The sequence below is a fragment of the Macaca mulatta genome, chromosome 4, assembly GCF_049350105.2.
Source record: "Macaca mulatta isolate MMU2019108-1 chromosome 4, T2T-MMU8v2.0, whole genome shotgun sequence".
NCBI classification, from domain to species: Eukaryota; Metazoa; Chordata; class Mammalia; order Primates; family Cercopithecidae; genus Macaca; species Macaca mulatta.
In genome coordinates this window covers 150663916-150685751 of record NC_133409.1, presented here as the reverse complement: position 1 = coordinate 150685751, position 21836 = coordinate 150663916, and the positions used below count along the sequence as shown (strand labels likewise).

The 21836-nt window shown below is 51.4% G+C and overlaps 2 protein-coding genes across 56 annotated transcripts; one reads left to right on the top strand and one right to left on the bottom strand.

The window, feature by feature from the left end:
- Positions 1-413: 413 nt before the first annotated feature.
- On the bottom strand, positions 414-14987 carry BAG6 (BAG cochaperone 6). Of its 50 annotated transcripts, none has more exons than XM_015135967.3 (26): positions 14727-14987; positions 13994-14114; positions 11498-11615; positions 11187-11383; positions 10903-10956; positions 10669-10743; positions 9581-9816; positions 8697-8826; positions 7717-7914; positions 7254-7506; positions 6831-6908; positions 6613-6720; positions 6387-6499; positions 6195-6282; positions 4835-5121; positions 4120-4411; positions 3784-3953; positions 3547-3600; positions 3338-3440; positions 3122-3246; positions 2810-2956; positions 2350-2409; positions 1777-1920; positions 1580-1687; positions 883-1029; positions 414-606 (listed from the first exon to the last, which is right to left on the bottom strand). In XM_015135967.3, the coding sequence occupies exons 2-26, from the start codon at positions 14099-14101 to the stop codon at positions 511-513; spliced, it is 3489 nt and encodes a 1162-aa protein (XP_014991453.2). In that variant the 5' UTR covers positions 14102-14114; positions 14727-14987; the 3' UTR covers positions 414-510. The 50 variants fall into 50 exon arrangements, with proteins under 50 accessions (XP_014991453.2, XP_077856552.1, XP_077856540.1 ...); XM_078000426.1 differs by having other exon boundaries at positions 6195-6279; XM_078000414.1 differs by having other exon boundaries at positions 6831-6935; positions 14751-14987.
- Positions 14745-21830, top strand: APOM (apolipoprotein M). 6 transcript variants are annotated; one of them, XM_078000476.1, is made up of 8 exons: positions 15447-15908; positions 17612-17783; positions 18966-19687; positions 20078-20232; positions 20843-20916; positions 21007-21105; positions 21252-21350; positions 21691-21830. In XM_078000476.1, the coding sequence occupies exons 3-8, from the start codon at positions 19574-19576 to the stop codon at positions 21714-21716; spliced, it is 567 nt and encodes a 188-aa protein (XP_077856602.1). In that variant the 5' UTR covers positions 15447-15908; positions 17612-17783; positions 18966-19573; the 3' UTR covers positions 21717-21830. The 6 variants fall into 6 exon arrangements, with proteins under 6 accessions (XP_077856605.1, XP_077856604.1, XP_077856603.1 ...); XM_078000475.1 differs by having other exon boundaries at positions 17612-17787; XM_001112572.5 differs by having other exon boundaries at positions 17612-17797; positions 18986-19687.
- The last annotated feature ends 6 nt before the right edge of the window (positions 21831-21836 follow it).

Genomic DNA, 21836 nt, shown 5'->3' with positions numbered 1-21836 from the left:
ATCTCTGTTAAGGCCTCAATGTTGGAGCACATTTAAGGGGCTCTTTGAATTGGATAGACCAATTGCAGCACTGTCAAACTAAGTGGGATTTCACATGGTAACATTGCATGCTAGTTATGCTAAGACTACACGTAGGTCTGCAGCTGCTCAGAAACTGATGACTGATTTGAGAGCTCTATCCTAGCATGCACCTGGAATATGCTCCCAACTCAAAATACGGGTCTTTTATTTACATATAAAGTGCTTTCGCACAAAAAAAAATCAAAACTGGTTTGTACAATTCAGCGTGCTGGGTGAACAAAAGTGTCCATATGCTCACGAGATACAAGATTTCTGGTACTCCAAGGAAGTATTAATTTAAAAAACAAGTTCACACAAGATTAAGGGACTCACACTACTTAATGGAGACAATGTAGAGAGAAAGCAGCCAGAAAAATCCGACTTTTATTTCTTAAATACTGTGAAGGGGGGAAACGGTCCCCTGATGAGGAAGGGCCATAGAGCAAAGAGCTAAGGATCATCAGCAAAGGCCCGGTGGGCATTGGGGAAGCGCTGGGGACTGTAGTTGGGGTCTTCCTGCAGTCGTTTTTGTATATCGGACCGGAGCTAAAGAGAAAAAGCAAGCAGGTTGGAGAAACACTGGCCAAGTCCCTATGATCCCAGCAAGCAAACAAGGCCATCCCTCAGAAGCTAACATTTCCCCCACCAAGCACACTGTCAAATAGCCCGGGGTGGCATTGTCAAGCCTTCCCAGATGCCAAAGGGGAAAACAAATGGTAGCACCAGGGTGACCAGTTCATCGTTGAAGGGATCCAGGGAAGAGGGACCCTAGCCCAACCCCTCCCACTAGACCATCCCTATTCTGCTTCAAGGTGGGGGCACCTGCTGCCTGTAGCTCTCCTGAACCTCTGGTGCCTCCAGGTCCCGGCTCAGGCTCTCGGGGCTCGTCAGGGGCCTAGCTCCGGCTGCCTTAGCTGCCCGGCTCACAGCCTCTGAGAGAAGCAGCTGGGGGCCCTCACCCTGCATCGTCTGGGGGACGGGGTTGGGAGGGAAAAGAGGATCAACGTCAGATCCAGTGCCACCATCCGGCTCACCCTTTCCATGAGTCAACCACTCCACTGAGTCTCCATGCTAGTGGAGAGAGGGGAAATAGAGTCCAGGATGTGGTTTTTACAGCAGAAATGCCTTCCTAATTCCCCTTGGCTCTAGCCAAAACCAAAGTGAATGTGCTTGAACGTGCTCTTCAAAATGAGAGGCAGAAGGGATCAAGCTATCTGGGATTCAGAGCTAGATAATTCACAAGAGGAAACCCAACTTAAAGGAAAATGGGATCTAAGCACATGGGGATTAGGCAGCTGAGGAACTAATACAGGACTGCTAGCAAACAGACTGTCAAGTCCTGTATGGTTATGCAACAACCAAGAGCAAGTCTGAATCCCAGAAAAGTTTCCTCATTAAAGGAGGGGAGGGGAGGGGAGACTGAATAACAAGAGCTCCTACCATCTCTAAATAGTTTTAATTCCAGGCATGACGGGGAAACCTGGATAGAGAGAGAGGCTTAGGGAAGAGGAAAACCAACCTTGCGTCTCTTGGCAGGCATACCACTGAGGTAGGCATCACTCAGAGGGGGCTGCGGTTTCACCTTCCGCTGGCTCTGAATGTCCTGCTGGATAATAGGGACCCATTCCTGGGGAGGAAAAGATGAGAAAGTAGTAATGCCCTTGACTTTCAGCTGCCTTGACCCACTGGATCACTGGATTACTTCCTGACACTTACTGGGGGGACTGCAGCTGCCCAAGGTTCTGTCTCAGCTGAAGCTCCATCCTGTTCATCCCGGGAGCCCCCCTCAGGAGCAGGTGGTGGACCTCGGGACATGGCCTCTTCTGCTGTTGTTCCAGGGGCTGGGGAAGCATTCTCCCGCTGGGTGTCAGATGGTGGGAAGAGCCAGGCTTCAGAATTTTTAGCCTCCAAACCTTTTTTTTTTTTTTTTTTGAGACAGAGTCTCGCTCTGTCGCCCAGGCTGGAGTGCAGTGGCCGAATCTCAGCTCACTGCAAGCTCCGCCTCCCGGGTTTACGCCATTCTCCTGCCTCAGCCTCCCGAGTAGCTGGGATTACAGGTGCCCACCACCTCGCCCGGCTAGTTTTTTTGTCTTTTTTTTAGTAGAGACGGGGTTTCACTGTGTTCGCCAGGATGGTCTTGATCTCCTGACCTCGTGATCTGCCCGTCTCGGCCTCCCAAAGTGCTGGGATTACAGGCTTGAGCCACCGCGCCGGCCACCTCCAAACCTTTCTCCCCCAGCCCTCCACTCCACATTATCTGGCCCCTCAACCTCCCCCTCTCCCGAGTACCTGAGGCTCAGGGGAAGCTCTTTCTGCTCCCTGAACTTCCATTGGCTCCTCAGGAAGAGGCTGTGAAATTAAAGAACAACATATTTTGGCTGGGCACGGTGGCTCACGCCTGTAATCCCAGCACTTTGGGAGGCCGAGGCGGGCGGATCACGAGGTCAGGAGATCGAGACCATCCTGGCTAACACGATGAAACCCCATCTCTACTAAAAATAAAAAAAAAAAAAATTAACCGGACGAGGTGGTGGACGCCTGTAGTCCCAGCTACTCGGGAGGCTGAGGCAGGAGAATGGCGTGAACCCGGGAGGTGGAGCTTGCAGTGAGCCGAGATCGTGCCACTGCACTCCAGCCTGGGCAACAGAGCTAGACTCTGTCTCAATAAAAAAAAACAACAACATATTTCCTCTCAGATCTCTCCAGTTCTCTCAAGTACCCTGACCCCACTGCCCAACAGGTCCCTTACCTGGGGGGGATCACCAACCCTGCGAACGTATCTGAGAATGGCATCAGGACCTACGGGCATGTGCTCCAGTACCACCTGAAGCCTCAGTCCCATCATAGTGGTCAGCCAGCTCACCAAGGAGGGATTCACCCCGCGAGACATACGACGCTGAGGGGCAGAAAGCAGATTTAGAACATAAAACCCTCAACCACCTTTCCTAATATATTAGATCTGGGGTATAGAACATCAGTTTAGAAAACAAAAATGAAAACTGCAGCGAATGGAAACCTCAGGAAACAAAAGGCTAAGGACCTGGGGCTAGGTGGTGCTTACAATTCGGCCATTGATAACAGCAGCAAGCTCCATCTGCTGTCCCCCCAAGCAATGCAGGTTCAGGGCCAGGCATTCAAACAGGCCTTGGTTACACAACTCCAGCAACCGGGCCCCAAATCCACTATCTGTGGGCAAAACACAATGAGGGAATGCTGGCACATGGCAGCCCTGCACATCCAACAGGCCCCACTTGCCCCAGCCTGGCCAGCCACTGACCTGTGCAATGCAGCACATGAGCAGCAATGCTATTAAACTGCTCTTGGAGAAATTCCAGGTTTGTCCGGATGATGTCCACACCTGGCTGAACCTGCACCAAGGACTGAGAGACAAGATACACAAAAACAGGAATCGTAAGACTGGGAACGGAGGAGGCAGCTGCCTTGACCAGACCCAGGAGAGGAGGGGAATAGAGAAGGGTTACTCACAAAACTCTCCCGCACATACTCTTCTAGACCCGTGATCAATGTGTGGGTTGCCATCTGCGGAGGAAACAGAACAGGTTTAGTTCAAAGCCTCGGTCCTCCCAAGACTTCCACCTTGACCCCAACAAGTCCAGGGCTTGTGTGGGGGCAATTGGAGCTTTACCTGGCAGAGAAGCAGTCAGAAACAAGGAATAAAATGTGCAAAGGAGGAGAGCTCTGGGGCCCCTGGCCTTCATTTACCCGGATGTTACTGGGGGTGGGCTCCTGACCACCCAGGTAGTGTTGGTGGAAGAAGGATCGCAGCTGGGGTTGCAGCCGTTGTAGTGGCTGAAAATGCCCATGGAGAAGCATCACTACGTCCACCATAGAGAAGTTCTGGCACAGAAGAGAGAGCAGGGCCCCAAAGAATCCTGGAGGACAGGGGCAGATGTTAGCAATCGCCTTTACCACCTGGCTTGCCCACCCACAACCAGGTGTCAACCTCATCCCACCTTGGCAACACCCCTAAACCAAGGCCATCTACCTTCCTCTGGCTGCCCCTTCCTGGAGCAAGCCAAAGCACCCCCTTTTGCTCACCAAGGGCCCCATCAGCTCCAGGCTCAAAGATGTTGCTGGATCCACTGAGGCGTTGTATGAAGGCAGCAATACTTTCACTGCTGCCAGCCCGAGCCCCCAAGGAGCCCAGCAGGGAGCTCAGCACACCCTGCACCACTGAGGTAAAAAACTCCGGTGATAGGCTCTCAAGGCCCAGGCCTCCAGGACTCCCTGCCCCACCAGAAGGGGAGCTTGGTGGGGGCATGGTCTGCTGCTCTGGGGCAGGTTGTGGGGGTGGAGGAGGTGGGGGTGGTGGAGGGGCTGTCTGTGTTGCCTGGCAAATAGAAAAGGAACAAAGAACAGAAGGTTGAGGTGAGAATGCAGATAGGGAAATAATACGGCATCAAGAGGGCACAAACATATGGGTCTGGGAAGATGGAGAGTTACATTCTGATCTTCACTGCTTAGAGCAGAAATATGGTAGGTATTTAACAGAGTCAGGCAGCACAACTACCTACCTCTTCCTCTGAACAGGTTGTCAGAAAGCAGTGACACTAATTACTACACTTTCTTTTTCTAAACCTCATTTTCTTCATCTTTAAAATGAAGGGTTCAGAGTCAATGAATTCCCAGGGCCCCTTCCCCCACGTGTCACTAGGGGCTTTTACCCAGTGGTTATATAATGGGAAGAAGGTACCACTGCCTGGCTGGGCCAGGAGACAGGAAGGGTGAGGTGAATGGCAAGCCAGCCACTCACCTGCAAGAAGTCAGTCATGCCCTGGAGAAAGGCAGGGACACCAGGCATCGCCACAGTGATAGTGGGAGAAGCCACACCAGGCCCTCCAGCCCCTGGTCCGGCAGGCCCTAGCAGGTTCCCCAGAAGCTGAGAGAACTGAAGATCAGCCGTGGAGGGTTGAGGGGTGGGTGGAGGCTGGGCAGGCCCCCCAGGGGCGGGGCCAGCTGTGGTAGCTGTGTTGGTGGTGCCAGCACTGGCAGAAGCAGTGGCAGGGGCTGGTGGTGGAGCCATTCCTGGAGTCCCCTGAGCTGTAAGAACCAAAAGAAAAAAGCTGGGCTGAGCATGGTGGCTCTCGGCTATAATCCTAGCAACTCTGGGAGGCCAAGGCAGGAGAACTGCTTGAGCCCAGGAATCTAGGCCACATAGCAAAACCCCATCTCTATCAAAAAACAAAAAAAGACAATTACTAGCCAGAAGCTAGTACTGCTAGCTACTCAGGAGGCTGAGGTGGGAGAACTATTTGAGCCCAGGAGTTCAAGGTTACAGTGAGCTATAACTCACTGGATTGCACCACTGCACTCCAGTCTGGGTGACAGAGCAGGACTCTGTCTCAAAAAAAAATAAAAAAGCTGGCCAGGCATGCTGGCTCAAGCCTGTAATCCCAGCACCTTGGGAGGCCGAGGCAGGTGGATCATGAGGTCAAGAGATCGGGACCGGCCGGGCGCGGTGGCTCAAGCCTGTAATCCCAGCACTTTGGGAGGCCGAGACGGGCGGATCACGAGGTCAGGAGATCGAAACCATCCTGGCTAACACGGTGAAACCCCGTCTCTATTAAGAAATACAAAAAACTAGCCGGGCGAGGTGGCGGGCGCCTGTAGTCCCAGCTACTCGGGAGGCTGAGGCCGGAGAATGGCGTGAACCCGGGAGGCGGAGCTTGCAGTGAGCTGAGATCCGGCCACTGCACTCCAGCCTGGGCGACAGAGCGAGACTCCGTCTCAAAAAAAAAAAGAGATCGGGACCATCCTGGCCAACATGGTGAAACCCCGTTTCTACTAAAAATATAAAAAATTAGCTGGGTGTGGTGGCACTCACCTGTAGTCCCAGCTACTCAGGAGGCTGAGGCAGGAGAATCACTTGAACCCAGGAGGCGGAGCTTGCAGTGAGCCAAGATTGCACCACTGCACTCCAGCCTGGTGGACAGAGCGAGACTCCATCCCCCCCCAAAAAAAGAAAAACATTGAAACCTAAAGACAAACAAGACACTATAGCAGCCCTATTCCAGGAAAGCAGGAACCAAGAAAATACAGAAAGAACTAGAAAGTGCCAATAAGCAGACTAGGAAAGGAATTTAAAGTCTGAGTGGGGAAGAATGAAAACTCACCCACAAGGACTGGCTGCATAAGAAGCTGCCCCACAAGGCCGCTCACCATCTGGGCCAACGAAGCATTGGTACCCAGCCCGGCGCCCTGCTGGATAGAGAGCAAGGAAGGACTTCAGACCTGCCCTTCCATGCACCACCACAGGAGTCTCTCCCTAGACTGTTACGCACTAGAACTCCCCAACCCTTGCTCACCAGTGTCCCAGAGACTGGGGGCCCTCCAGGATGAGAAGGCCGAGCCTGTGGAGGAGTGGGCCGGGCAATCACCACCCGGGTTGGAGCTGTTGGGAAGCCTGGTACCTGCTGTCCTGTGGGTGGCAGAAGAGAAGAGACCGAACAGGGCTGAGGGCCAGGCCCTTGCCAGCCAGCTGCCACCACGGACTGTGCCCCACCTCCCAAGCCTCCCCTTCCAGGTCATTACCTGCGGCCGCGGAGGCAACAGCTGCCACCATGGCCTGATGAGTGATCTGGTGGGCGACGGCGTGCATGAACTCAGGGGGCAGGGAGGGCAGCTGGATGAGGGTGGAGCCTGGGGGGCGGGTCTGATGTAACCTTGAACCTGGACCCCTTCAACCCACCCACTCAGCCCTTCCCCTTCACTACCCAGAGCTCAGCCTGCCCTGATGCCCTCACTCTTACCCAGGGTTTGGCCATGACCAGGGGGCCCCAGGGGGCCAGTGGGAGCACTCGGAACACCACCAGGCTGTGTGCCAGAATCTGGGCAGGGAGACAGAGAGAGTAGCCCTGAGGTAGGTAGGGCCAAGGCCTAACTATATCCTACTGAGATCAGGCATACTTCAGGCCCATAATCCCCCAATCAGAAAGCCTGCTTTTCCCTTCATCTAAACAGGGAGAAGGTGCTCCCTTCACCATGCAAACACATCTCCAAAAACAAAGCAACCCGTCCCCCACATCCATCTACTAAAGTTTCTGCTCTGGTCCCCAGGCTACCACCACCAGCATGGGCCTCTCCCTTCCCCACCCTGTTTCCTCATACCTCGACATGAACCTCCCTCAACATGCTGATTCTACTCTTCTCGCCAGCAACTGATTCTAACTCACCTTGAATGTTCATGTGCATCATGACCACGGGTTCCACGCTCTGGTGGGAAATCCGGATGACCCTCGGGTGGCTGGTGGCTGGCGGGGGAGCTGGACCTGGAGGGGGAGCCCCCTCAGCTGAGGACTCGACATTGGTAGAAGATGGAGCCGTGGACGAGGCCTGCCCAGGACCAGGGGGAGGTGCCTCCGCATTGGGAGTTGGGGGGGGCCGAGTCCCATTTCCTGTCATGGTCACAGTGGTTCCCACGTTGATCTGAAAAAGACAGATGGACAGGCAGAAGTGAGAAAAATACAGAAGCCTAACCAAGAAATCCTCACAATAAACCTCTGAAGTATCCCCAGCCTCCATCACCATGTTTCCAAAGTCTCCTCCTTTCCTAACCTCCTTCAGGCCCAGTAGCTACCCTGGGTCACTCTATCAACACTCCTCACTCTCCCTCAGGCCAGACTCCCCCTAACCCACCTGTATGGGAATGGCTGCCTGCTGGAGCACCATGGGGGTGGTGTAGTGAGACATAGGCCGGACTACATGCAGGTGTCGTGGGGGCGCACAGGCCAGATTGCAGCGCAGGTCAGACAGTGCAACAAAGGTGTTGCCCAGCAGTCGCAGGCTCTCCCCCACCAAGTTGATCAACCGCTGATCCTCCTCCCGGCCCTCGTGCTGCACACCCCAGCCAAACACAAAAGGGCAGAAAATATCAAGCTGGAGTCCATCTCACTAATGAAAGCAATAATGCCTTCTAAGAATACCACGTCCTCCAAAACTTTCAGTTATATCCTTATAAGTTTATATGCAGACCAAATCTTTGCAAATAAATTACATCTTATTCACATGAGAAACATCCTATTGAAACACTACAATGAATCAGTAAGTCAACATATACTGATTTCCTTTACTTTAAACCTTCTAAATTCATTCAAAGGCACAAAGGGTACAAGGACAGTGGTTACAGAAAAGATTATCACTTTCTCCGTAAGGGAGGAAAAAAATCACTTACAGGTTCAGAGGGAAATTGTTTTGTTGCAATGTGTGTGTGGTTTTGTTTGTTTTTTGAGACAGAGTCTCGCTCTGTCACCCAGGCTAGAGTGCAGTAATGAAATCTTGGCTCACTGCAACCTCCTCTTCCCGAGTTCAAGCAATTCTCCTGTCTCAGCCTCCTGAATAGCTGGGATTACAGGTGTGCACCACTACGTCCAGCTAATTTTTATACTTTCAGTAGAGATGGGGTTTCACCATGTTGGCCAAGCTGGTCTCAAACTCCCGACCTCAGGTGATCCGCCCACCTTGGCCCCCCAAAGTGCTGGAATTACAGGCATGAGCCACTGCACCCGGCCCTGTTGCAATGTTTTTCGAGGGAGGGAAAGAGTTATCTGTATTTCAGCCTGTTCTGTTTTAGGAGTACTGGGGCTAAGGAGAAAGGGCAGGGCCATCAAAGGGCTCACATTGTTATTATAGTCCGTGGTGGCAGCAGCACCCAGAACCTCGTAGTAGCGCTGCAAGAAGGGCTGGAGGCGACTCTCCAGCCGCTGGAGCTCTTGGAGCACCTCCACATACTCCGCAGGGGAAGGATGGCTGTGGACAAACCCAAGGGGCAGTGAGCCAAAACTTTCCTCAGATTCCCAACCTCACAGTCAACAGGGACCACATGTGCCCTCCTTCTCCCTGGTCTCCCAGAGCCCTGGCCCAATCCTTCTCTGGACCAGCAGAGCTTCTATTTTCAACCTCCGCCTCCTGGGTTCAAACGATTCTCCTGCCTCTGCCTCCCAAGTAGCTAGGATTAAGTCGCCTACCACCACACCCCGCTAATTTTTGTATTTTTTAGTAGAGATGGGGTTTCACCATGTTGGCCAGGCTGGTCTTGAACTCCTGACCTCAGGTGATCTACCCGCCTCGGTCTCCCAAAGTGCTGGGATTACAGGCATGAGCCACTGTGCCCGGCCAAAGCTTCTATTCTTTACTCCCACCCATGAGAGGATGGGGAGAAGAAAATGAACTTCTCCCACCCTCTCCACCACAATCCTGCACCTACAATGGTGAGAGACTAATTCTAAGAAACAGAGCAAGCCTACGTGAACTCAGAGAAGAGAATTCTCATCAGGCTCAGGAGATACTATTTGGATTTTCTTGCCGTAGGGAGAGCAGTTCTTCTCAGCTGCCTGTCCTAGCGTCATTTACCTATACCAAGAGAGCCCCTCCTCGCCCCTCAATGGTAACCTTCAACTAAGACCTCCAAGTAATCCTTTCCCTCCCTTGCCATGGTTCATTTTCTTCTCCCCATACTTCACTTAGGACTTCCCACCCCCTAAAGATTCCCTCCATCTCTCACTTGGGTGCGTTTGTTTCCGGGGCAGGTGTTGGGCCCGCTGGGGCTGGACCAGGAGTGAGCTCCGGGTTCTGGGCTGGGGCACGCTCCTCCACTTCTTCTGCCTCCATGGGCTCCCGAGGAGGTGCTTCACTTTCAACTGGTTCTGATGTTTGAGAGCTCAAGGCTACTGGCTCCTGGGTCACAGCTGGTGGCTGCGGGGGTGGCTGACTATGCTGCGGTTGGGGTCCTCCTCGACACTGAAGGTAGGGGAGAGTCAGAATACCAAAAGCAGGATAAGACTGCTGCAGAAGATTACTCTGCAGGAGACTGGACAGAGAAAGTATCCTAACTAGACTCCCTGAAGGCATGGCTCTGCAATTGTATCTCTAACTCTCTAGCAACTAGTATAAGACTGACACAAATTAGATGCGTAATAAGCATCTGTAATTTTTTTTTTTTTTGAGACAGTCTCTCACTCTGTTGCCCAGGCTGGAGTGTAGTAGCGCAATCTCAGCTCACTGCAACCTCCGCCTCCCAGGTTCAAGCGATTCTCTTGCCTCAGCCTTCCAAGTAGCCAGGACTACAGGTGTGTGCCACCACGCTCAGCTAATTTCTGTACTTTTAGTAGAGACAGGGTTTCACCATGTTGGCCAGGCTGGTCTCGAACTCCTGACCACAGGTTATCCCCCTGCCATGGCCACCCAAAGTGCTGGGATTACAGGGAGGAGCCACCATGCCTGGCCGCAGCATCTGTAATATTTGTAAATAACTTTCTAACAAAGAGTAGAGACTGTGGTTTCCTGTCCTCCATAAGTTGGTTTCCCAGCCTCCACAAGTTAAGAATGTGGAATCCTTTAACTGAAAAGAGATGCCATGAGACAAGTCGGAAACAAACTCCCCGGATACCAGGCAGGTATGGCAGAGGATTGGCAGAAATGAGCACGTCTCACAAAGATACTTCTTCTGCCCAGAATAATGAATACTGCAGAGAAGACTGCATTATGAAGGCCAAAGCCTGTGGATGTGGCCAGTCAAGCCCCAACCCCCAGGATGAGAGAAAACGGAGGAGGGAGGGTGGGGAGAGACTCTAGCCAACCTTGCCCACTTACCTCCATCCGGGATAGTAAGGTCTGTATATCCCTGATCATGTGTTGAGCCATCACCAGCCGTACCCGGGGCTCACTCTACAACGAGAGAAGGTTGATCAGGGTAGGTTACAGATGAAGCCATGAGTTCTACCACCTACTAAATCAGGTCCCAGCCATCTCTCAGTCAGGTCCAACCCACCTCCCAGCCTCCTTCTCCCAGATCCCCTTCCCTGACCCTCGGAGGCCCCTCAATACCTGAATCGGGGCCTGTTCCATGTTGATGTGAACATCCACAGCAGAGCCGTCACTCTGGGGAAAGGGTAAGGGAAGTTGTTCTGGGAGAAGCCAACACTAAGACCTCCACACCTCCAATTCATTCCCTGGAGCCCCGCCCTCTTTTCTCCTTAAAGACTGAGACCAATAGCACACCACAGCGCCCCCTGAACCCAATCTAAAGATGGAAGCATCTATCTTATTCCCTGTTGCTACCACAACCAAAGCTATCCACAAAACCCCTCCCCTGTGGAACATAAGCTTACAGGAAGATTGAAGGTTCCAACCATGACATAGCTGTTGGCATTCCGGTCATGAACAGAGGCCCCAGGCCCCCGAGTACCAGGCGAGGGTCCCCCACCATGAGTGGCTGAGGCAGACCCCGTCCCAGAAGATGCCCCAGAAGGGAGCTGAGTCTGAGGAGGAGCCCGTTCCACCAGGTGGATAACCTTTCCCCCAACATCTGCAGAAAAACAGACACACACCGAAACATAGTATGAACAGGTAAACCCATGGCCTCAGTTCATCCCTCCAGACAGCAGCCCCAACCTCTGAACTGCCTCCTCAGTCCCCTTACTGTATTCCTGGAGCTTCTTATCATCTTGCAGAACTCGTCCCTGGTAAATGAGCCGTTGTTTTTCAGACGGGATGCTGACAGAGGCAGCAATGTGCTCCTTAAACTCTTTTACATTCATCTGAAAGGAAGAGGAGGCATGCACAGGAATGGAAAGAATGGAAAAAAAAGGAAGAACACAGACAGACAACCAACTTGTGGAGGTGAGGTGTAAAAACTACCCCAGAATCACTACCCACTAGTCTTGACTGTGAGATAATTACTGTGCAAACCCTTAAACTAAAGTAACAGCTGTCAAAATACAGACAATAAACTTGGCTGGGCACGGTGGCTCACGCCTGTAATCCCAACACTTTGGGAGGCCAAGGCAGGCAGATCACGTGAGGTCAGGAGTGTGAGACCAGCCTGGCCAACACGGTGAAATCCCTTTTTTACTAAAAAATCCAAAAAAATTAGCCAGGCATGGTGGTGGGTGCCTGTAATCCCAGCTACTAGGGAGGCTGAGGCAAGAGAATCACTTGAACTCAGGAAGCGGAGGTTGCAGTAAGCCAAGATCGCATCACTGCACTCTAGCCTGGGGGACAGAGAGGGACTCCATCTCAAAAAATTAAATTAATAAACTAAATGAAGCTCAGGTTATAGATCCAGGAAAAATAACACGGATGAAAAACAAAAAACCACCTGGACATTATATTTTCTGTCTGGCTCCCATGGGAATTCCCAAGAGACTATGTGTCTAGAAACATCAGTGACCCCTTTCCAAACACAAAATGATACAAGTTTATTTACCAGACTCTCCTGTGATTTCGAAGATTAAAAAATGGCAAAGAAGATGGGGTCTGGAATCAGGTGAATGAAGAAAGACTAAGAAGATAAAAAAGTAGCAAAAAAGGTCCCGGCACAGTGGCTCACACCTGTAATCCCAGCACTTTGGGAGGCTGAGGCAGGTGAATCACCTGAGGTCAGGAGTTCGAGAACAGCCTAGCCAACATGGTAAAACCCTGTCTCTACCAAAAATACAAAAATTAGCCGGGCGCAGTGGTGGACATCTGTAATCCCAGATACTTGGAAGGCTGAGGCAGGAGAATCGCTTGAACCCAGGAAGCAGAGGTTGCAGGGAGCTGAGACTGCACCCCAGCCCTCCATCCTGGGCAACAAGAGCAAAATTCCACCCCAAAAAAAAAAAAAAAAAAAGTAGCAAAAAGAGAAATATTTTTCCTAACTAGAGACTGACTCTTGGGAAGTACCAGAGTGTTTATACACAACTAATCACAAGTCTATACATAGCTTTCTTATATCCAGGTAATATCATGTTTTAGAAAACCATGGACCACCCCACATGCAATTTGTCTCCAAGTATTACAGAAATAAAGACATAGATAGCTAGGGCCGGGTGCGGTGGCTCATGCCTATAATCCCAGCACTTTGGGAGGCCGAGGCAGGCAGATTACCTGAGGTCAGGAGTTTGAGACCAGTCTGACCAACTTGGAGAAACCCCATCTCCACTAAAAATACAAAATTAGCCGGACATGGTGGCACATGCCTGTAATCCCAGTTACTAGGGAGGCTGAGGCAGGAGAATCACTTGAACCTGGGAAGCGGAGGTTGCGGTGGGCCGAGATTGTGCTATTGCACTCCAGCCTGGGCAACAAGAGCGAAACTCCCTCTCAGGAAAAAAAAAAAAAAAAAAAAAGACATAGATAACTGTGTCCAAGGCTTTAAGCTCAAGAGACTCAAGATGTGACACCAAAATTAGTAATTTCACTCAACAGTCTATCAAGGACCTATCTCCAGTATGGGTTCTGATTTCTACCCTTTAAAAACACAGAATAAACCTGACTGCTTTCTATCAATAACACATACTTGCTTAGGGTCCCTGTGCTGTTTCCCTTCCCAAAGGCCAGAGCCATGTCTGTCCCTTTGGGCTGGGGTCCACCCGTGATGATGACACACATCTTCCTTCCTCTGTATTTCCCTCTGCATTAAGTTCTATCTATGTGAAGGACAGAACAAAATCAGCCTCACTCACAAAACATCAGAAAACGTTCGACTGGAATACGAAGGGATCAATAAAAAGAAAATCTGAGGCCAGGTATGGTGGCTCATGCCTGTAATCCCAGCACTCTGTGAGGCAGAGGAGGGCAGATCACCTGAGGTAAGGAGTTCGAGACCAGCCTGGCCAACATGGTGAAACCCCGTCTCTACTAAAAATACAAAAATTAGCTGGGTATAGTGGCACACACCTGTAATCCCAGCTACTCAGGAGGCTGAGGTAGGAGAATCGCTTGAACGTAAGAGGTGGAAGTTGCAGTGAGCCAAGATCGCGCCACTGCACTCCAGCCTGGAAGACAGAGTGAGACTCCATCTCAAAAAAAAAAAAAAAAGAAAAGAAAAGAAAGAAAATCTGATCACCAAAAATCAGGCTCATCTCTCAGGCTAAGGAGCCTAAACGAGGAAAAAAAGCTAAAGGTGTCTTCCAGAACTACTGAGTTGTCTCACCTGGGCCCCCACAATAAAGGTCCGAGTTTGAGAGTCCAGCGTCTTCACCAGCACCTCCAAGCTGTCAGGCTCCTCCACAGAGGTACTGGTACTATCATTAGGCTCCATGGCCGACAGGTCTCTAAAGAAGAACGAAGGAAAGGAGGCCCGCTGTTGCCCAGCAGAGTGTACCCGGAAGACTCCCTAGCGTTAATCCCTGCCCCAATACCTAAAAAGTTTCTCCTACACACACACACACATTCACACCTGTCCCCATCCCCCCCTCTGATTCTGGGGCGCAGGGAGAGAAACACAAAAGGGCAGGAGATCGACGGCATAGGGAGCTGGAGGACGAGAGGTGGGAGGGGCTCCATGATGCCAATCACAATAAGCGTGGAGCCAGTCAAGATTAGGAAGGAAGCACGAGACCAGAGACTAGTGTCATCACCGGTCACGGCAGGACAAGCACCCCAGAGGTCGGAAAATCCTGGGACTACGCGAAAGCGGTGGTCGCGCCACACTCTGCGGGGAAAGTGGTTTCGCGCACGCGCGCCACGCCCATCGAACCCTCCTAACTCTCTAGACCCGAAACGGCACTCACGGGGCCACCGACCTGCTAGCTGACTGCCCGCGTCTCCTGCCTTCCCACGGTGTTCCAGCAGAGCAGCACAACTAACCCACAGCCAAATACAAACACACAAACACACACACACCCCCACTACCCCGCGGCTCCGCCCCCGACTTCCCCACGGACCGTCACTTCCGGTCTCCCCCAAACCTGCCACCGACGGCCACTTCCGTTTCCCGATAGTATTTGGGGATCTCGAGGCGATACTTCCGGCTCCCCCCAGGTCCCCAAGCTTTACTTTTGTGGGGCACGACGAGAAAGTCCGCAGCCCCAAACAGTGAGTTTCTGAGGGCGAGTCGGGCCGGGGCCGGCCTAGGTGGGAGGGAGCCGAGCACCCAGAGGAGCCGCCGCCGCCGTCGCCCGGGGGACCGTACTACGCCTGCGTGTGTCTCACTACGCATGCGTAGACACTTAAGCATTGCCCCCCCCCCCCCCCCCGCACAACCCCCTCGGCGGCGTTCACGTCTGTGCGCGCGCTTGAGCTCTAGAAGATTGAGGTGGCTACCGTAAATGCCTGTAAAACAATCACCAACTGGGACTCTACCACTGCTTCGAGAGGGGCTATGGACGGTCGTATGGACCTTGGACTTTGGAGATGGGGGATTATGCCACATTAATCTATGTTTAAATCTTGGCAGGCTGAGAATTTCAGGCGGCACTGTCCTAGCTAGCTAAAACTCTTCTCCACCTTTTCGCCCTCGCTGCGCCCTTTCGTCTGTGCCTCCGGAAGTTACTGTTACAGTAGGCGTTTGGGGGCGGCACGGGGCGATTTTGTTCTTGGTTGGTTGGGCTAGATTTCAGTTCCGCCGGGTGGGCGTTTTGCGGGCTGTGGGCGTCACATTCGTCACCGGCGGTGTGTGGCCAAGGGGACATGACACGTTTTAGGAAAACTAAGCGTGCTACTACATTGCAAGATTTTTGTCAAGAAAAGAGGCGCCTCCGAGTTTGAGAATTGGGAGCAGATGGAGTTGGAGTGGACAGAAAGACAAGACCCTGATCGTGGAGAATTTAAAGGCCGGCCAGCGTGCTTCCGAAGGCCGGGGGTGGAGGCATTACCGCCTCTCCGTGCCCTCTTAACCTGCCCTGGGACAAGGGCCTCGGCCCTGCGAAGCTTCGAGTCCTCCCGAAAGACACATCGCTGCTGGGGTGCCCAACCTTTCTGAGATTCGTAGTTTATACCCAGGTCCTGGTTATGTTTTAGTTAAGAGTTCTAATAACCATCTGTTTAATGAGCACTTGTGCCAGCCGATATACTACGGGTTTTGTGGGGGTTTTTTGTTTGTTTTGTTTTGTTTTTTTTGAGACAGAGTCTCGCTCTGTCGCCCAGGCTGGATGCAGTGGCGCGATCTCGGCAACCTCCGCCTCCCGGGTTCACGCCATTCTCCTGCCTCAGCCTCCCGAGTAGCTGGGACTACAGGCGCCCGCCACCAAGCCCGGCTAATTTTTTGTATTTTTAGTAGAGACGGGATTTCACCGTGTTAGCCAGGATGGTTTCGATCTCCTGACCTCGTGATCCGCCCGCCTCGGCCTTCCAAAACGCTGGGATTACAGGGGCAGGCCTTGTGTATTATTTTAAAAAGCCTTTTAACATAAACCTTTAACATTTTTTAGGTGAGTACACTAAGACGAACATGAATGTCAGAATTGACAAATGGAGGCCAACAGGACTCCAGATCGAGCACTTGTACTTTACTGCCCCAATAAAAAAGTGTTACATTTTAGCTTTTTTATGTATTTTTTTGAGAGAGGGTTTGGCTTTGTCGCCCAGGCTGGAGTACACTAGCTCAATCACAACTCACTGCAGCCTCTGCCTCCCAAGCCCAACCGATCCTCCCACCTCAGCCTCCCAAGTAGTAGGGACCACAGATGTGCACCACCACACTTAGCTGATTTTATTTTTATAGAGATGAGGTCTCGCTATGTTGCCCAGCCTGGTCTTTAACACTTGGCCTCAAGCAATTCTGCCACCTTGGCCTCCCACAGTGCTGGGATTACAGGTGTGAGCTACTGTGCCTAACCACATTTTAGCTTTTTATTACAAAAATTTTCAGCCGGGTGTAGTGACTCACACTTGGGAGGCTGAGGCGGGTGGATCATGAGGTCAGAAGTTCAAGACCAGCCTGGCCAAGATGGTGAAACCCCATCTCTACTAAAAATACAAAAATTAGCCTGGTGTGGTGGCGAGCACCTGTAATCCCAGCTGCTCGGGAGGCTGAGGCAGAGAATTGCTTTGAACCTGGGAGGTGGAGGTTGCAGTGAGCCGAGATCACACCACTGCACTCCAGTCTGGGCAACAGAGCAAGACTCTGTCTCCAAAAAAAAAAAAAAAAATTCAAACATTACACCAAAATAAAATAGTATAATGAACTCTAATATACCAGTCACCCAAATTTTGTTTTTTTTTGTTTTGTTTTTTGTTTTTTTTTTGAGACGGAGTCTAGCTCTGTCGCCCAGGCTGGAGTGCAGTGGCCAGATCTCAGCTCACTGCAAGCTCCGCCTCCCGGGTTTACGCCATTCTCCTGCCTCAGCCTCCGGAGTAGCTGGGACTACAGGCGCCCGCCACCTCGCCCGGCTCGTTTTTCGTATTTTTTAGTAGAGACGGGGTTTCACTGTGTTAGCCAGGATGGTCTCGATCTCCTGACCTCGTGATCCGCCCGTCTCGGCCTCCCAAAGTGCTGGGATTACAGGCTTGAGCCACCGCGCCCAGCCATTTTTGTTTGTTTTTTAACTAAATCGCAAGCCTCACCCCTCGGCAAATTTTTTGTGGCAGTCCATGGGGTATAAATTTATCAAGCTAGGTGTGGTGGCTCATGTCTGTAATCCCAACACTTTAGGAGGCCGAGGCGGGCCTGAGCTCAGGAATTTAATACCAGCCTGAGCAACATGGTGAAACTCTGTCTCTACGAAAAATTAGCTAGGCGTGATGTCGTATGCCTGTAGCTCCTACTGGGGAATCATCTGAGCCCGGGAAGTCAAGGTCACGGTGAGCCGTGATCATGCCTGGGCGACAGAGTGAGACCCTGTCTTAAAAATAAATAAGTAAATAAATAATCTGTTGAGGAAGCCCCACCTCTCACAGCATTAACTGCTCCAGTCACTTGGTGCTATTCAATGACAGCCTATTTGGCAATTCTTACTGCCTATTATTTGAGAACTTATTACCCATCAGAAACTAAGAGTTTTGCAGGCCGGGCGCGGTGGCTCACGCCTGTAATCCTAGCACTTTGGGAGGCCGAGGCGGGCGGATCACAAGGTCAGGAGATCGAGACCACGGTGAAACCCCGTCTCTACTAAAAATACAAAAAATTAGCCGGGCGCGGTTGTGGGCGCCTGTAGTCCCAGCTACTCGGGAGGCTGAGGCAGGAGAATGGCGTGAACCCGGGAGGCGGAGCTTGCAGTGAGCCGAGATCGTGCCACTGCACTCCAGCCTGGGCAACAGAGCGAGACTCCGTCTCAAAAAAAAAAAAAAAAAAAAAAAGAGTTTTGCAAACATTACTATTAATTATAGCAAATACATACTTTGGACTTACCATGTGCAGGTCTTTGCTAAGGGCTTTATGTGCATTATTTCATTTAATCCTATAAGATTGATGATTTGCCAATTTTACAGACGAAAAAACATAGTAGTTAGGGGTTGGTGGTGTTTTGTTTGTTTGTTTGGAGACAGAGTCTCACTGTGTCGCCCAAGCTGGAGTGCAGTGGCACAATCAGGACTAACTGCAGCCTCAACATCCCAGGCTCAAGCAGTCCTCCCACCTCAGCCTCCCTAGTAGCTGGGACTACAGGCATGTACCACCACATGCTGTTAATTTTTGTATTTTTTGTAGAGACAGAGTTTTGCCACGTAGCCCAGGCTGGTGTTGAACTCCTGGGCTCAAGCCATCTGCACACCGTGGCCTCTGAAAGTGCTGAGATAACAGGCATGAGCTACCATGCCCCGCCTGTAGTTAGGGTTTGGACACATTCTGCCTGACACCAACATCTATCCTCTTTTAACAGATTACGTAGCTTCTTTGTAGTAATGAATGTTGAGTGAATGTGTCAGTGAACATTGCCAGGGTATACATATTTTTCGTTTTTTGTTTTTTTGTTTTTTTTTTTTTTTGAGACAGAGTCTCGCTCTGCCGCCCAGGCTGGAGTGCAGTGGCCGGATCTCAGCTCACTGCAAGCTCCGCCTCCCGGATTCACGCCATTCTCCTGCCTCAGCCTCCCGAGTAGCTGGGACTACAGGCGCCCGCCACCTCGCCCGGCTAGTTTTTTGTATTTTTTAGTAGAGACGGGGTTTCACCGGGTTAGCCAGGATGGTCTCGATCTCCTGACCTTGTGATCCGCCCGTCTCGGCCTCCCAAAGTGCTAGGATTACAGGCTTGAGCCACCGCGCCCAGCCTCATATTTTTCTAATTATAAACTGAAGAGAGCAATCCACCGTGCCCCAGCACCTGCATCATACACCTGCATCATACCTGCTCTAAAGCACTTACCAAGTTGTATTGCAATGGTTTGTCTACACAGTTAGTTTTCCCTAGAACGACTTATTCAAGGCCAGGGGCTATGTCTTACTCATTTTTTTAATGTCCCCAGGGATTAGCTAGTTCTTGGGAAACAACTGGGACTCAAAATAGTTTGCCAAGTGAATGATTGAGAGGTCCAATCAAGCTACTACTTCCCTTCAGTGCTGCACAGTGCAGCAAATAACCAGCTCAGATATGGGTTCAAAGACCACAGGTTTCTCCTTGGACAGCTCAGCTCTCCTCATAACTCCATAGTATGGAGTGGTTGCATCTGGAAGAGGGGGAGGAAGTTCCAAATACTAAGTAATCCAGGTTTGGGTTGGAAAACAAGGTTGAAGTTACTCATTAGCAGGTGAAAGGGTCAAGGGTCGAATGCAAGGGAGCTGAAAGCAGAGTGGACTGAGCAGCCAGTAGGGGAGAGCAGTTAAGGCACACACAGCACCAGCTCCCTCCTGCCTGAAGATGTTCCACCAAATTTGGGCAGCTCTGCTCTACCTCTATGGTGTTATCCTTAACTCCATCTACCAGTGCCCTGAGCACAGTCAACTGACAACTCTGGGCATGGATGGGAAGGAGGTATGGACTGAGATTGGGGAAGCCTATGGTGGAGGCTCTGAGGGACTTGGGTGGATGGCCTAGAATGACTGGAGACCGTCTTGGGAAAGGAAGGGAGGAATGGGGTGTGAGTGTTGTGATAATGAAAGCAAGAAGAAAAATATCAGTACTGTGGCCATCAATGCAAAGGCATGGCAGAATTAGGGGGTGGGGTGATTACCCAGGTTGATTGGAGAGGGACAAAGAGGAAAAGTCATTTAATGACTCTTTGTCATGGATCCAATCCCAAGTTGGAAAGAGGAAGGCAGCCAACACCTCTACCCCTAAGTCTTGCTGTCCTGACTGATGAAGAGGTTGGACCTATCCTGTGCTGGCATCCACCCTCTTTTGCTCCCTTCATTGTCTCTCCAGTTCCCAGAGGTCCACCTGGGCCAGTGGTACTTTATCGCAGGGGCAGCTCCCACCAAGGAGGAGTTGGCAACTTTTGACCCTGTGGACAACATTGTCTTCAACATGGCTGCTGGCTCTACCCCGATGCAGCTCAACCTTCGTGCCACCATCCGCACGTGAGTGGTGAGGAGGCAGAAGCATCACTAGGTTCAGTCTCTGCCCAAAGTGTAAGAATCCACCCACCAAGAGCTGGCCTCTTAGCTGATATATCTACTATGCTTGGCCCACAGAATTCAATGGCTGTATTAATTGCCCTCTGGAGAGAGATGTGCCTAACCAATGCTTGGTAGCTTGAAACCCAAGGAGAGCTGGGCTTCAATAAGGAGTACAATTGAGTAAATAGAAGTTGGGACAGGCTGGGCGTGGTGGTTCACACCTGTAATCCCAGCACTTTGGGAGGCCGAGACGGGCGGATCACGAGGTCAGGAGATTGAGACCATCCTGGCTAACACGGTGAAACCCCGTCTCTACTAAAAATACAAAAAATTAGTTGGGCATGGTGGCGGGCGCCTGTAGTCCCAGCTACTTGGGAGGCTGAGGCAGGAGAATGGTGTGAACCCGGGAGGCAGAGCTTGCAGTGAGCCAAGATCATGCCACTGCACTCCATCCTGGGCTACAGAGTGACACCCAGTCTCAAAAAAAAAAAAAAAAAAAAAAAAACCAGAGCTGGGTTACTGTGGTTGGGGTGATGCTCATTCTTTCCTCTTGCCACCACCACCTCTGCAGAAAAGATGGGCTCTGTGTGCCCCGGAAATGGATCTACCACCTGACTGAAGGGAGCACAGATCTCAGAACTGAAGGTTGGTTCTTCCCAGCCCTCACCCTCCCCAAGTCTCTTGAAGCTTGGTTCTGCATCTGTGTTCTCACACTTCTCCCACCTACCTTGACAGGCCGCCCTGACATGAAGACTGAGCTCTTTTCCAGCTCATGCCCAGGTGGAATCATGCTGAATGAGACAGGCCAGGGTTACCAGCGCTTTCTCCTCTACAGTGAGTAGGGATATAAGGCAGGAAGGGTTGGAGGGAAACAAGGGAGGGCAAGAGAACTCCTCACTCTGGATCCTATGACATCCTCCCAGGAAGAGCTAGGTGCTTCCAGGGGTTTTGACTGGCCTGGCCCCACCTTGCCCTTCCAGATCGCTCACCACATCCTCCCGAAAAGTGTGTGGAGGAATTCAAGTCCCTGACTTCCTGCCTGGATTCCAAAGCCTTCTTACCGACTCCTAGGAACCAAGGTAAGGTGTTAAAGTTTCACAAAACAGGATTAGGACTCACCAAGTCTTCTGGGGTTACAGGGTGAAAGAGGCTCGTGTGATGTCACCAGAGGGATGTGGCTAAGAGCTGTCATGTCACCTGAGGGAGGCAGGATGGGTTCTGGGCTACTCAAGAGAGGTTTCAGAGTTTGCACTGGATAAAGGGGGCAGAGGGTCATACGTGGAGGGAAAAGGCCCTTAGAGACTCCCCTTTGACACAGGGAATGAAAGAACACATTCTCCGCCACCCCATTACTATCAACTTTGCTTTTCTCCCTGGACTTCCTTTCTGTCCTCTTCTTTTTCCCTTCTCCCATCACAGAGGCCTGTGAGCTGCCCAGTAACTGACCTGTAACTTCGTCTAAGTCCCCAGATGGTACAATGGGAGCTGAGTTGTTGAAGGGAGAAGCTGGAGACTTCCAACTCCCATTCAAGATAATAAAGATGATTTTTCAATCCTCATCTCAT